Source organism: Acomys russatus, chromosome 3, assembly GCF_903995435.1.
Source record: "Acomys russatus chromosome 3, mAcoRus1.1, whole genome shotgun sequence".
Classification (NCBI taxonomy): Eukaryota; Metazoa; Chordata; class Mammalia; order Rodentia; family Muridae; genus Acomys; species Acomys russatus.
Genome location: NC_067139.1, coordinates 4,381,869 through 4,397,883, shown reverse-complemented (window position 1 = coordinate 4,397,883; position 16,015 = coordinate 4,381,869). Strand labels below are relative to the sequence as shown.

Sequence of the window (16,015 nt, the reverse complement as noted above, 5' to 3'; positions counted from 1 at the left end):
ATTTGAGCTGTGTTTGAGTACTCCTGAGTAAGGGTGCCAAGATAGTGTGCATTTATTCTCAGAGACATTGCTAAATTGGAGGTGTGTGCCAACAGAGTGCAGCCTGTGTGCTGTTTGCTTGCTTAGGGAAGTACAGAGAAGGACAAAGGGAGAGACAAGAATAGGCTATGCACTGTCAATACTCACACATGTTGAGTAAATGCATGCCACTCTCTTATGTCCCATGCATGCAGGCACTTCATGTCCTAATACAATTTCTTACCAAAAAAAAATTTCACTGATCACAAGCATGATCAGAACACATTTTTAAGAAAGTTGAGTAGGACAGAAATTAAAAATAATCTACTTTATCCATCCACTTACTCATTCTCCAAATATTAGGTGCCTATGACGCACATACTGTTCCAGACACTGAGGGTACAGCAATAAATAAAGCATATTGTATCCTACTTTTATCGATATTATACTGTAATGGCAAAGATAGTCGATAAACAAATAGTGTGCCATTAACACAATGAAGAAAAGTGGGTCAAAATGGAAAAGGGGAGAAAATTTTATTAGGAGTTCTATTTTACACTAAGTTAATTATGTAAAAACCTCTCTTTGCTCACAGACCTGAAAGAGGTGAGAGAGGAAGGCATGCATTGAGGAAAAAAAAAAAAAATGCTTCACAAAGAGAAAACAGCAATTACAAGATCCCTGGGGGCAGGGAGGAGAAAGAGTGCAGATGTGTGAAATGGCAAAGAGAGCTGAGAAAAGAAAGGGAGGGGAAGAAAGAATTTAAAAACCAAACAGACACAAGCAATGTGTGGAATGTTTAATACCTCAAACAGAGGTGACTAGGGCAACAGAGAAAATGGAGACAGTCGGAAGTGTAACTCATATTGAGTGCGTGGGGATTGGTCCAACCTACAGAAGAAGAAGGTGAGGAGTGAAGGGAAAACCCTCCTTCTTGAGGCTGGAGAGGCGGCTCAGTGGTTAAGAGCACTGGCTGTTCTTGTGAGGACCTGAAACAGTCCCCAGCTCCCACACGGCAGCTCACAGCCAACTGGAAGTCCAGTTCCAGAGGAACCAGTTTTCTCTTTTAGACTCCACAGGCACCAGAAACACGTGTGGTGACAAAATATGCATGCAGGCAAAACACCCAAACAAATAAATAAAACTTAAAATTTAAAAATAATAAAAATCAGTCGAGCTGTAGTGGTGCACGCCTTTAACCCCAGCACTTGGGAGGCAGAGGCAGGTGGATCTCGGTCGGAGTCTGAGGCCAGCCTGATCTGCAGAGTGAGCTGCAGGACAGCCAGAGCTATGCAGAGAAACTCTGTCTTGAAAAACAAACAAACAAACAAACAAACAAACAAAATAATAATAGTAATAGTAAATAAATAAATAAAATTTCCTCCACCTAAAGTGGGACCGCATGAGAAGTCTGAAAGAAGGAAATAATGAGCCTGTAGCATATCTTATTTAGCCAGGCGTGGTGGCACACACCTTTAATCCCAGCATTTGAGAGCCAGAGGCAGGTAGATCACTGTGGGTTCGAGGCCCGCCTGGTCTACAAAGCAAGTCTAAGACAGCCAATATAACACAGAGAAACCCTGCCTCGAAAAAAGACAAAAACAAAAACAAACAAACAAACAAAAGAATATTTCATTTAACAAAAAAATTTATTCACTGTTTATTATGGACCAGGCCCTGCTCTGGGGACTGAAGACAAGGAGCTACAAGGCACTAAACTCTTAGCAGACAAACGGTATTTGAAGCGTTGTGAAGGATATCAGAGAAAGGATCTGGAGACGGAGATGCTCCTCTAGACTGAGTGAATAGGGAATCCCACGTTAACTGTGAACTCATCTTTGCTGTAAGATCTAAATTATTAGAAGGAGCTAAGATTTGGCGCTGTGTTCTGGTAAAAGTGGTAGCCCCTACATGGATACTAAGGAGGATATGTGAGGAACATGCAAGCATGGATCGTGTGTTGGGTGTAGTAGGCCACACACATATGTCCCCACAGTCCTCGTTCTGTATTTAGAGCTTATGGTGGCTTCTCTTGGCTGTGAACTTGACTACATCTTGAATTAACTAAAACCCAAGCAGCTGGCAATCGCTGCCTTACCCCAGTGATGAAGGTCACTATCACTATAATATCATGTGACTTCATACATCCCCCAACATGGAGCAGTAAAAGGATACTTTACCTCCATGGTATTCTTTCCAATTTTCTGATTACAAGAAAACTCATAGAAAATAATATGTACTATAATTGGCCAGCAGTCCTCAATCAAGGTTATAAAAACAGAGATGGAGGGGGACTGTCACAAACCAGAGGAGCCTCCGGAGACAGAACAGCTACATGCTAGGTATTATCTAGGAAGCAAAGAAAACATTAACAGAAAAATCTGAAATCCATATTCAATTCCGAATTTACTAAAAGATGCCAAGAAAGTTTTGGCAGATGTAGCAGGATAAGATAAAGTGTTAGCAGGGAAGAAACAGGATAAAGAATACACAGGGAGAATATTGCACTATCTGTGAAATATTTTTTTTAAATCCAACATTATTCCAAACTTAAAAGTCCATTTTTAAATGCCATGGAATATCTGGGCATGCTGGTGCATGCCTTTAATCCCAGCACTTGAGAGGCAAAGGCAAGTAGATTTGTGAGTTCAAGGCCAGCCTGGTCTATAGGGTGAGTTCTGGGTCACTCAAGGATACATAGAGAAACCTGTCCTAAAAAACCAAAAACAGTAAACAAACAAATAAATGTCATAGAGGATAGCAATTCTGACTCTCGTAGAACCGGTGATCTCTTACCACCACAATCACCCCAAATGACCCATTCTTGGTATTTCTTCATCTACCCCATCTTTTGCACACATATAGAAAGTGTGCAGGCACACATGCAAGGATAGAAAACAGTTTTCAAAATCCCATAAGCGAGGCCAAATCAACTAAACATACAAAGAAAGGAAAGTAAAAATGTAAGTGGCAGATGAGTGGAGCTTTCACTTGCGTTTGAGCCATGCAGCTGTCTTCATTAGAGGTAGGCCACAAACGTACATAGAGGGATAGTAGTAGCCCAGAAAGAAACTAACATATAATCGCTTGAATGGCTCATATAAACTGAAGATTAAGAACAGTTTACCCAGTTGAGGCAGAACCAGTGCTTGCTAAAGCACCTTCTTCCTATCGGACCCATGAAGGACATGCTCTAAGTGTCCCCGGCAACACCGCAGCCACCCAGACAGCCACTCGTTTGCATTGTTTGTTCTCACAGGTACCATCACTTCCAAACCTGTGAAAAAAATACTAACTTGCTTGAGAAACATCACAGTACCAAAACTGGTTTGTTTGGGTTTTTTTCCTTACAAAATGATCCGTTCTGTGAGGGTACGAGAGGGTTTCAGTTTCCTGATATGACTTTGTGTCTCAAGTCTTGCTGGCCATTATAAAAACATGCTGCACAAAAAAGGTTAATCCAGAGACTTCCCTAAGAAGATGGAGAGATGGGAAGATGCTCATCTCCGGGACAATGCAGATCCAATGCCAATGAGACACCACACATTTACCAGAGTGACTCACGTTACAATGCTGAACATGCCACGTGCTTCTGGTATGAATGGTACTGCTATCTGGTGTCACATGACATAAAATATCACAGTCACTCTGTGAAATATCCACTGCACTCCTAGAAACCTACACAACACGGAGGAAATGCATATGCCAACTTAAAGAATTACATAAATGTTCCTTAGCAGCACTTTGTTTTGCAAAGTTGGGGGTTTATTTATTTGAGATGGTGGGTAATAGTCAAATTGTGATATATTCATACAATATAATGCTACTCAGCAATAAAAAGGAAGTTATTAACATACATAGCATTGACAAAGTTCAAAATCAACATGATGACAAAAAAAGCTGTTCATTCATTTATATGAGAGCCTAGAAAACACAAACTAGCATAGTGACAGTAAGAGGCTCAGTGATTGCCTGAGGAATAGCAGGTGCGGGAGCAAGGACCAACGGAAAGACAGACCAGGAGGGTACATGAAAAAACTGTTGGTTCATACATCCATTGCCTTGATGGTAGTGACGACTTACAGGTATGTATATGCATCCAAGCTTAGCAGATTGTACCCTGCTAAAATGTGTGTCCGTGCAGCTGTTTCTTCAAGGAGTGCGGTAGGATGGGAAGTGTTTGGTTTTGAAGTAATCACGGCAGTCAAGTAAGCTAAAATAGAGACAGGCTGGAAGAATGAGATGAGGGAAGGAAATGAAAGTATAAGCAAATATTTATAAGCAGAAAGAACAGATATGGGAAGCGAAAAGAGCTGGGAGCCACTAGAAGTATTTCACCAGGTGCTAGCTGCTTTGGGTGCCCGCCATTGCAGTGGCTGTAAATGGTTTCCCGTTGAGCCACCCTGCAGCATGTCTAAGCAGAACATTAGATAACTATGCGTCTTCTAGTCTGTTGTGTGATCCAGATGAGGAGCAGAAGCACTGGAAATCCAGTTCACATAACTAGAAAGTGTGGGTGCATTTTGGCTGATGGCAGCAATCCAACAGGAAAGCCCATTCTCTCTTGTTCTTTCACCTGCCCAACTTGACCCCTGTGATAAACACCTGGATTTGGGAGTCTAACTCTCGAGTGTGAACAAGCCAAGTATTTTATTTGCAGGTTTATATACTGTGTCTTTTCCATCCTATTCTCACATATGCGTCTACTTTCAGCACACAAACTTTATCTCGCTAGCCATCTTGATGAGCTATCAGATAACATAAATTGTACTGTTGAACTTAGCTTTACTGGTGTAAATATTGAGTTGGATCAATAGTAGAGATTCTCTGCTCTTCAAATATTAATGATGCATTTTGTCCTTTAAGTGAACTATATAAAATAAGCCCAATTTCAACAGGACACTCAATCTTCTGCTCTGTCCGGAAGTATGATCTAGTGGTTGTTCGAATTTTATTTCTTTTCTACTGATAATTCTTTCAAATTAAGATGATTGCCATGCCATAAAATTTACCTTTTAAAGTACACAATTTGGTGTTGGGCATAGTAGCGGAGGCCTGCAATACCTTGGGAGAATGTCTGGCGGTGAGGGGGTGTGTGTGACAAGTTCAAAGCTAGCCTTGGCTATACAGTAAATTCCAAAGTGTCTGCACTATGTAGCAATGTGCATGGATGGTTGAATAGAGAAATAAAGTGTTTGGTTGATTAGGTTGTTGTTGTTGTTGTTGTTGTTGTTGTTGAATGACAGATATATGCCACTATAAACATTATCTAGCTAGAATTTTATTTTTACTCCAGAAAGAACGCCTCTCTCCATCAACAGTCGCTGTCCATTCAATCATCACCTAACAACTGCTAATTGATCTTCTGCCTTTCTGCATTTGCTTATTCTGGAGACATGATGAAATCACTACATGGCTTCTTGGGACTACCTCATCACCTCCTGCAGCCCCTGCCACCAGGGCATCCCACTTACACGCAGGCCATCCTGTGTCTTTCTGCCCACGCTGTATTGCAAGTCAAAGGAAAGGGTGCAAGGTGGTGGCACTGTCTGTATGTAAAAGGCAGGAGGAAGACAAGGTTTGAGGCAGAAGGAGAGCATGTCTATTTTAGACACAATGTGCATGAGGCTCCCGTGGTTCCTCTCAGTACAGATATCTAGTTTGTAGTTAAATGTGTATGTCTGCCATTTAAAAGCAGCACCTAGTCAAGACTGTCGCTGTCAAGTCAAGGCACTGGTGAGTGAAGGGAAAGCTGAAACACTGAGCTGCCATTTGAAGCCACTGAGTACAGGAGGCTAACCCAGGCAGATCACACGAAGCATGGACAGTACTTGTTACCTACCGGGCACTTCTGAGTAACAACAGCCTAGTACTCAGTCTCAGCACTTAAACTAATAAAGGTCTATCTACTCTACACAAAGTCTGCCCTAGGTCCAGCTTAGTACTCAGTCTCAGCACTTAAACTAATAAAGGTCTATCTACTCTACACACAAGTCTGCCCTAGGTCCAGCTGCCCTCCAGGGTGGCTCCTCGGGTGGTGTCTGCCATAGGCCCAGCTGCCCTCCAGGGTGGCTCCTCGGGTGGCAGCTCAGTGTCCAGGATGCTTCCATCGGTAACTCCACCATCTCCACATGTATTACAAATAAGAATATCCCAAATTCAAGAGAATAGGGAAAACAAAGTAAGTTTAAGGGTTTTGTTGTGTGATTTTAAACTATTTATTTATTTTAATTATTTGTTGTAATATATTTTAATTAAAATATAATGGCGTCCTTCATCTTTTCTAGCACCCAACAGGTATTCTGTATTGGACCTAAAAATACTTTTCCTCCTCGGTTTGACAGCCAGGTTGACGTGAGTTTTCCAGAGACAAAACTAAAACAAAGGCGGCCACTGCCCAGAGTCTGCGCTATCCTCACCATTAAGCCCCCAATTCGGTCAGTGCATTTCCAATGCTCTCCACCTGTTTTCACCACTAGCACCAATTTTCCAATACATGTTACGTAACCGTCAAGCCATCTTGATAAAAGCAATTCAACGTGGTAACATGGGAATCTGTTACTGAACACTAAAGGCAGAGTTTGCACACATTTCGGAGGAACAAGCAGGAAACAAACTTTCATTGGTTTAGAGACGTGCACTTCCCCTACCCAGATCTAGCCAGTGGACAGGACATTCTTCACAGTTGAGTGGAGAGTGGGGACTGACTTTCACACAAACTCAGGCGCCCCATATTTGACCATGTCCCCTGGATGGGGAGGTCTGGTGGCACTCAGAGGAAGGATAGCAGGCTACCAAGAAGAGACCTGATACCCTATGAGCATATACAGGGGGAGGAAATCCCCCTCAGTCACAGTCATAGGGGAAGGGAGTAAGGGGAAAATGGGAGGGAGGGAGGAATGGGAGGATACAAGGGATGGGGTAACAATTTAGATGTAATATGAATAAATTAATAAAATATATTTTAAAAATAAAATAAAGACGTGCGTTGCTGCTTAGTTACCAAGGCTGAATGATCAAGTGCCATGTGCCAGAAACTGAGAAGACTCTAAGGAAGGTTGTGCCCTCTTGGAGTTTATTATGTCAGCTACCAAAGAGCACCTTGCAAGAGGCACAAATAAAGTGTGTAAAACCAAGATAAAGATGAAACTCAGCAGGAGATGAGAAATAGAAAGACATAAAGAAGAATTGTTGGAGCCTTTGAAAGGAAAGACAAGGATGAATGACAAGCAAGAGACTGTGGAGGACAATGTGGGGAATCCTAAAGGCTGACCCCATTAGAGTATGTTTATATGTGACATGCTGAGCGGCAAGATACAGTGCCTAAATCCTCCAGGATAAATTCACATCATGACATCAAAATTTATGCAATAGTGTCATAGTTATTTATGAGGGTTTTTTTTTTTTCTTTTAAAGAGTGGGGATGCAATTTTGGGAACAATAGAACAATACACACGGAAGGACATTGAAAGATCATCTGGTTGTTGAAGGCATGAGTATTTATGGGATCGGCCATGGTTTCCCGGCCAAGGCCACACTCTTCCAAGACCTTCCCCAGACACAACTAAGCTGAAAGGAGAGCATGGCATGTCCAGACGTGCCAAATGTATGGCTTCCCTTGTTCTTTTGCAGAGTTCCTCAGACATTAGCTTAGACATGAAATATACACTGCAGCCAAAGGGTTCTGATTCCACCTCCCTTCCCTGGCAAGAAGCTGATCAGCATCACTTTCTGAAAGCTTACTTTGCCTGAGTCTGGCTCCTCTCTTCAGCCTCTTGCGCATGCATTATGTTCCTGCTCCCAGGGCTCTCATATATCCCTGTCTGTTTCTTAATGGGTATAATTAGCACAAAGGATACACCTGCATGTGGGCATCTGCTTTATGTCTTATGTCCAGAATACACAGAGTACTTTTTAAATACAACTGGAGCTGGAGAGATGGCTCAGCTGTGCCTGTAGCACAAGCTTGAGGACATAAGTTCAGATCCATAGCAACCACATAAAAACCCAGGTGTGGTAGTTCTAGGTGAGAGTGGAACAAATCCCTGGTGCTCGCTGGCCAGCCAGCCTACCCCATTCCTTTGCCTAGTTCAATGAGAAATTACGTATTAAAAGATAAGGTGAAGAGTGATTGAGGAAGATTCAGACATTAACCCCGAAGCCTCCGCACACTTGTATGCACACGTACACATATGCCTGCACGCACACTGCATACAAATATGCTGATACATGCATGTGCATTCACACCCACACACCCACACCCGGGGGGTGGGGGTGGGGGGGATGTAATTGAATATGAAATTCATGAAAACTTTGGCAACAGGGAAAGGTCTCTGAACACACAACAATCAAAAACTGAAAATCAAATGTGTAGCGAATCAAAGGTGCTTCTGGCAGCATCTGCCCACGCCATATTCTACTTCATGCAGCCTTGATCTGAACACACACCAAGCACACTGAGTACCATACATGCAATCATGCCACACAGCACCAGTGAGCACTGCTTCAAACATGTAGGACCAGAGTCAAGACTATTGTATGCTACATACAGAAGCATTTTTACTGTAAGCACTGTTCTCGGCTTTTATAGAAATACAATGAAAACAACAACCTTTAATATTCCCGACAATTATTTCTCAGTGTGTAAGCATCGACTAGTATATCTTTAGATATCGTTGTCTTAGGATGTTTCATTTTAAAATAGCTGTTTGAGCCACAGATACATTGTGTGAAAATGTGGTCAAACTGAAAAATTGGAAATGCATGTGTCTTGCAGTATCAAGTAATACAGCTAAGATTTAATCTTTTATGAAAAAAATAAGTAATCATGCCCAATAAGTTAGTATGAAAATTTGCTTTCATCTTTAATACATGATGACATTTCATGTAATACCAAAGAATTATTTTAAAATAAGTCTTTATGTATCAGTATGGTGTTTGATTTTCATACCCATTTCATGGTTGTATGAAAATTTCTCAGTAAAAGGGTCCACAACAGAAGGATCACAACAGAAAAAAATTGAAGAAGACCTGTTTTAAAATGCAGTGAGACAATGTGTGTGCGTGTGTGTGTGTGTGCATGTGTGTGTGTGTACATGCACATGTGCATTCTCCTGAGTACTCAGGTGGACTAATGTATGAATACATGTCAAAGGACAATCTCAGGGTCACTCCTCAGGCGTTATACACCTTTGGTGAGGAGGACCGGAAGAGCTGACCTTAAGTTTACTCATCAACTAAACTATTCTGGCTGGTCAGAAAGCCCCAGGAATCCATTTGTCTCCACCTCTGGAGATCTGGAGTTACAGATACACATTAGCACAGCTGGCTTTTTATGTGGGTGCTGGGCATCTACCTCATGGCCTCACCCTTGAAGGTGATCATTTTAGTGACTGAGCAATAGCTCAGACGGTTCAATTTTTTTGTTGTTGTTGTTGGTTTGGTTTTGGTTTTTCAAGATAGGGTTTCTCTGTGTAGCCTTGGCTGTCCTAGACTCACTTTGTAGACCAGGCTGGCCCCAAACTCACAGAGACCCACCTGCCTCTGCCTGTGATTACAGGGATGCCTCACCATGCCCAGATGACAGTTCAACTTTTAAAGGGCAGATATTCATTTAAGGGACTGGAGATGTAGCTCAGCTCACCTCAGAGTGAATGCTGGAGGCCCTGCAACCAATCACCAGCACCACAAAAACGGGGCATGGTGAAGAACATCTGTAATCCAATCCCTCGGGAGTTAGAGACAGAAGAATCAGAAGTTCAAAATCACCCTCACCCTCCTACACTTCACGTTTCATAAAACTTAGTCTCAAAAGACTAAATGTGTTGCTCTTGAGGTTAAATAGTTTATAGTGGTTTTCATCTGCGTTAGTGGTTATCTTCTAATTCCTGTCTTGTTTGTTTGCTTTTTTTTTCCCCCCTCTTTTTTTAGTGAGAAAGAGACAGGACAAGATTGTTTTCTTTTTTAAAAATATTTTATTTACATGTACGTGTATTTGTATGCATGTGTGCCGTGTACATACAAGCACCCTTGGAGGCCAGAAGAGGCCTTGAGACTCCCTGGAACTTGAGTTACAGGTGGTTATAAGCCACCTACCCTATGTGGATGCTCAGAACCAAATTAGCATCCTCCAGAAGAGAAGCAAGCGTTCCTCACTGCTGAGCCATTTCCAGCTGCTGGGCTTTAGGGTTCACAGCACAAGTGTTGAGGTTTTTTCATTATTGCATCTATTTACATACGCTGTGTGTATGTGTAGCACAGTACATGTGCAGAGGTCAGAGGACAACTTGCAGGAGTTTGTTCTCTTCCTTAATCACAAGGGTCATGGTGACTGAACATAGTTCCTAACGCTTAATAGCATGTGCCTTTACCTTCTGCACCAACTCACCGGAGAAAGCTTTGGGTTTTCTAATTTACTTATTTCAATCGCTATCTCTATTGCTTCCCTTACTACCATTTTGTATATATATACATATGTGTGTGTGCATGTATTTCTATTTAAGTATATATGTATAACCATACATATATATGATATATTAACACTTCTTATATTTGGATTTATACATTTATTTATGGGATACAAAATTCTCTCTGAAAATGTAAAGTAATAACTTTGGGACTGCAGGAAATTATCTGATTAACAGAACACAAGTTCCACACTTGTAAGGCTTAGGGTTCAATACCCAGGACAAAAAATGAAAAATAAACTAAAATAGAAACCTGTATCCTCTTCCCTCACAGTAACGGTTTTTGTATCATTTAGTCTTCAAACTATAGTTTTCTTATATTTTATTGTTGACCAACTGCCATTTCTACACTAAGAGGAAGTCCACAGGACCTGAGAACTCAAGAGTTAGAACTTTTATCCCTCAAAGACCTAAAGTGATGACTAAGGCATTCCAGAAAACTTTTCAGAAAAACTGTTATCACATGACTCATTTTTCTCACACAAAGAACACAGGATCGCTACTGGTGTCCAGTTCTACAACACGTACTCCTGGCCAGAAGTTGCTAATGCTTGAGCCACATTCCAGAACACTCACAGAGCCGGAGCTGAAGGCTGGGAGGGAAACTGCCAATGGATGCTGGTTTCACAAATATTATTTATGCTCAAATTGACCCTAGAATCAGCTCTCAGACTCTAAATTAAGTCAAGGTGCCTTCAGCACTAGCAGAAACTAAATCTCAGCCCTTAGCTCCCAGCACCCACCCCGCCCCGACGCCCGACCGGGACGCCTAGGAGGAGACAGCAGCACCCAGCCCCTAATCACGCCAGGAGGTAGGGCCGAGCTGCAAACCCTTCTCGGTCCCACGCTTAGCCCTTTCGCCCCGCCCCCGAGCCGGAAGTACTTGCTGCCGCTTCCGGTGGCCCGGAGCTCGTGGTTTCCCCGGCGATGTCTTGGGTTCGAGCAGTTCCTGAGATCCCGAGCCCTGGAGACCAGGACGTGTTTGACGAGGAAGCAGACGAGTCTCTGTTAGTGCAGCGGGAATGGCAGGGGCACATGCGGAGACGAGTCCAAGTAAATGGGCGGGGAGCGTGACTCCCACGCGGGGACTGGGGGACATCGCGCGGGCGGGTGGGGGCGGGCGGGAGCCTGGACTGAGGGGCACGGCCCTCCCACCGCGCCCCAAGCCCGCCCCAGCCTTAGGATTCCCTGGCTATTTACTTGATAACCTTTAAGCAGGAGCGTTCCTTGAGAGCCCGGGCTGGGTTTGGAGCAGGGGGACTGACTGACTAAAGTGGATTTTATTCTTTCCCTCCGGAGTTTACAGTTTGGGGAGGGAAAGAGCTGGCAGGGGAGGGGGAGAGGGGCGGGGGAAACGAACTTAGACTATAATGGCTGGGCAAGAACGGGTATTCAAAAAAAAAAAAAAAAAAAAAAGAATGGCTATTCACAGATGTTCCGTGGGTGGAGAGTACAAACGTAGGCGTGGTGTTACAAAGGCTTGGAAAAGGTGAATTTAAGAGTGTTGACAAAGCCGGGCGTGGTGGCACACACCTTTAGTCCCAGCACTCAGGGGAGGCAGAGGCAGGTGGATCTGTGAGTTCGAGGCTATCGTGGTCTACAAGTCAAGTCCAGGAGAGCCAAGGATACACAGAGAAACTGTCTTCACATAGAGGTGGATTCCAGAGTAAAACGGTCTGCGTTCGATCCCTGGAACCCACAACGTGGCAGGACAGAATGGGTTCGTGGAAGTTACTTTCTGACCCTCACAATTTAGTTAAGGCATGCAAGTAAATGTATGCACCCCCACCCCCAGAGTAAATACGTGCTACTTCAATATTTAAAAAAAATGAAAGGCAAGAACTGCGCCCATTGAATTGTCCATTTAGAGCTGCAGTTGTGATCTCCCCTAATTTAATGCTGCAGTAAGGTAGTATTTGTTGAGTCCAGCAGCCATCATGTCATTATAAAAATGCCTAAGGAATCCACAGCTAGACCAATCATAAGAGGACAAATCTTGACAACACACTTCAGATTAGATTTCTAAAATCATACTTCCTCTCTGCTGTTCCTAAAATAGTTTCCTCTTCCCGGCCTTGCCAGCCTCTTTAACTACCCTGTTGTAGTCAGTTATCAAAATACCAGATATGTAGTCTTCATTTCCATGAAGACCTTGCTAACACAGTTTGTAAAAAAAAAAAAAAATTACAACTGATGTGTAATGCTTACACGGTAACCCTAGATTTCCAAAGTGAGTTAAGGATGTGGCATCTAGGCACATCCTGTCGTCTCGTAGGGGAGTAAGGCGATAGGATTGAGTTCCTGGCCAGCCTGGAAACAAGATTTTAAAAAATAAATAAAACGTGTGATAAGGAAAGACCAACCAATAATACAGTTTTAGAAAAGTATTCTCTGCCATATCGCATTTAGTTAACACAGTAAAAACCTTCTAAGTCTATTTTCAAAATTGGTTCTGTGCTTTTCTTGAGATTTACTTGGTATCAATTACAACTAATTTCTTACTTCTAGGAAGGTTACAGAGATGGAGTCGATGCTGGCAAAGCAGTTACTCTTCAAAAGGGCTTCAACCAAGGTTATAAACAGGGTGCAGAAGTCATTTTAAACTATGGGCTACTCAGGGGGACACTGAGGTAAATTGTTGTTGTTGTTCAAGGCAGTTTTTTTTTTTGTTTGGTTGGTTTTGTGTGTGTTTGTGTGTGTGTGTGTGTGTGTGTGTGTGTGTGTGTGTGTGTGTGTGTGTAGCCTTGGCTGTCCTGGACTGACCAAGCTGGTCTTGAACTCACAGAGATCTGCTTGCCTCTGCCTCTGCCTCTGCCCCTGCCCCTGCCCCTGCCCCTGCCTCTGCCTCTGCCCCTGCCCCTGCCCCTGCCCCTGCCTCCCTGAGTGCTTGGCTTGCAGGCATGCACCACCATGCCCAATTCACTGAGATAATTTTTAAAATGTAAGTGATAAATCATTTTAGCCAGAATTCTAATGGGAGTTTTAAATGGAAGTAATAGATAAAAACAAAGCATTTTAAAATGTTTTTCCTAATGTTGAATACATGAGTCTTGAGGGTATAAAATACTGCTTTGAGAAAGTTTTTTAAGAATTGTTGTCACCTCATCCACTTTAATATGTGTACCTGATCTTTTTCCTTTTTTGCAAAGAAATGATAGGAAGGCATTTTTTGTTTTGGTTTTGCCATTTGTACTAGCACTAATCACTATTGAGATTTTCAACTTCCAAATAAAGCTCTTTTTACTCACACTGTATGGCATGCCTGTGAGCTACAAGTCTGTGGATAAAGCTGTAACTAGTAATAAAAAGAGGGCCTGTTTTCTTGAGTCCTGAACTGTGAATATCACCTGTCAGGATGCCACAGCAACAGTGGCACAGAGTAGAGCCGAGTAGTCATGTGGCTGGCACGTGGTGACTAAGAGTGGACAGGCTTCTTCGAGGGGGATACTTTTTAAACTGTCCTTGACAGAGAAACAAACTGCTGCAAAGAATCACATGTAAAAAATAGAAAGGAATTTTTTTTGTTTGTTTTAAATTACGTTGGGACCTTAAGAAAATTAACTAGCATGTATAATTTACTATAATAGGAAAGTGGCCCAGTGTTCATCTTCTCTTCCTGTTTATCGCCTTAGAAAGCCTGCTGCTGAGTCCTTCACATCAGTCGATTTCACTTCCACAAGATTTTCGGGGAGGGTTGTAGCTCAGGGGTAGAAAGTACTCAGCGTGCACACAGCCCTCCGTTCAGTCCCCACCAATAAAAAAGAAGAGAAGCATTATTTTGTTACATAGCATCAACAGTCGAGTAGGAAAGGAGGAAGGGTGATCTGCATGAAGAGTAAGAAAAATAATTAAATAGAGTAGCATTCTCAACACGTTCCAAGAAAACTGAAGCTCTGTTGGTGGCTCCTATTTGAGACGCAGATTTAGAATGACAGATTAAAAGCTGTTTGATTTCCTTAAAGGAGAAACTGAGCTGGTGCTATAGTTTTGGCGTCCTTGCCCCACATGCCTGATGCCTTAAAGTTAAATATTGAGTGCTTCCAAGAAAAAAAAACCAAAACATTGACTTGAGATTGCATAGACAACACTTTGGAAACAATGAGTAGCACAGTATGAAGTTTTTAAGTACTCCTCCTGATAATGTCTTGTCTTTAATAAATCTAGGTTTTCTATTTTAAAAGAAAAGAAAAGAAGGAACTGTTTGTTTGTTTTGGGATTCTTTTGTTTGGTTGGTTGTTTTGGTCTTTCTGTAAATTATATCTTATTTCATAGAAGTAACATGGTCAGGGAAAAAATAAAATAAGAAATGGATACTGCACTTGTGTTTCAACTTGTGTTGAGATACACTGTGTGTACCGTGGTGTTGCATAGTTAACTTTCCTGATTCTGACATGTATTGTTACTGCTGATGTATTTCTGCATGGAGTCGTCTAGAAGGAAAACATGCTTGTGAGTATTTAATTTTTATCCTATTTAACTCTTGTTTATATTTTCATTTAGTGCTTTGCTCTCCTGGTGTCATCTTCATGGTAACAGTTCAACTTTGATCAGTAAGATAAATAATCTTCTGGATGCAGTTGGCCAGTGTGAAGGGTGTGTGCTCAAAGAGTGTGTGAAATCAGTCACTCCCCAGCCCCACATTGCAGATTTGTTGGACTCCATTGAGGATATGGACCTCTGCCAGGTAGTTCCGGCTGAGGAAAAGACGGATGACTCAAAAGATGGAAGACTCTGTGGACACGGTGCTGAGTTTAACACGAACTCTGACAAGAGTCTTAGCGGGATAGATTGTGCACATCCAGAGTGTTACGGGACACATGAGCACGTACCCTCGGAGAAACCAGGCCTCACTTGGATTCTGGAACAGACATCCAGTGTAGTGAAACAGCTGGGAATGTCAGGAGATGTATTGCAGCACCTGAGACAACTATGAACTCACCTCAGAATATTCCTCAGAGCACGGTGTTTCCAGATACAGTCACCACTGACTGAGCACTGAACCTGCAGTTACCCTCTGTGGACATACCAAGGGTCCTCAGTATAGCACTAGAAAATGGAATGTGAGCCTTTGTCTTTGCTGTGGGTAAATTTATTAGTCTTAGGTATGCCCAGAAATCCTCATTGTCATTTTCAAATTTCTAATCAAAATCAGTCATTTTTAGGTTAGCAAACCTGAACATTTTAGAACAAGGGAAAATATTTTATTGGGGCTTCCTACTTCTGTCAGTATCAGGTAGCTCAGGCCTCTTCACCATCAAGCAAACAAAAGTTGCCAGAAACAGCCTAATGGCTAGCATAGATAAGTAGATGTTTAAATAGCCACTCATTAAAAGTCAAAAGACTGTAAAAGCTGCCATGATAGTTATATCATTGAATATATAATAAAATGCAAAGTATTAAAACTCAGCATGTTTACATATTGGTTAAAGATGTTTAATTCCATGAAAAATACAGGGGGAAAAAGACATTTTGTGTTAAACTATACAGAAAAGTAACTACTTGGTTTTCTTGGTAGTGAGGAGTTGGCCCCA

The 16,015-nt window shown here is 42.2% G+C and overlaps 1 protein-coding gene across 1 annotated transcript; it reads left to right on the top strand.

Moving 5' to 3' along the window:
* Positions 1–11,344: 11,344 nt before the first annotated feature.
* Yae1 (YAE1 maturation factor of ABCE1) lies at positions 11,345–15,420 on the top strand. Its single transcript, XM_051143238.1, has 3 exons — positions 11,345–11,537; positions 12,993–13,114; positions 14,985–15,420. Exons 1-3 carry the CDS (start codon positions 11,412–11,414, stop codon positions 15,415–15,417), a joined length of 681 nt encoding a protein of 226 aa, XP_050999195.1. The 5' UTR covers positions 11,345–11,411; the 3' UTR covers positions 15,418–15,420.
* Positions 15,421–16,015: the final 595 nt, after the last annotated feature.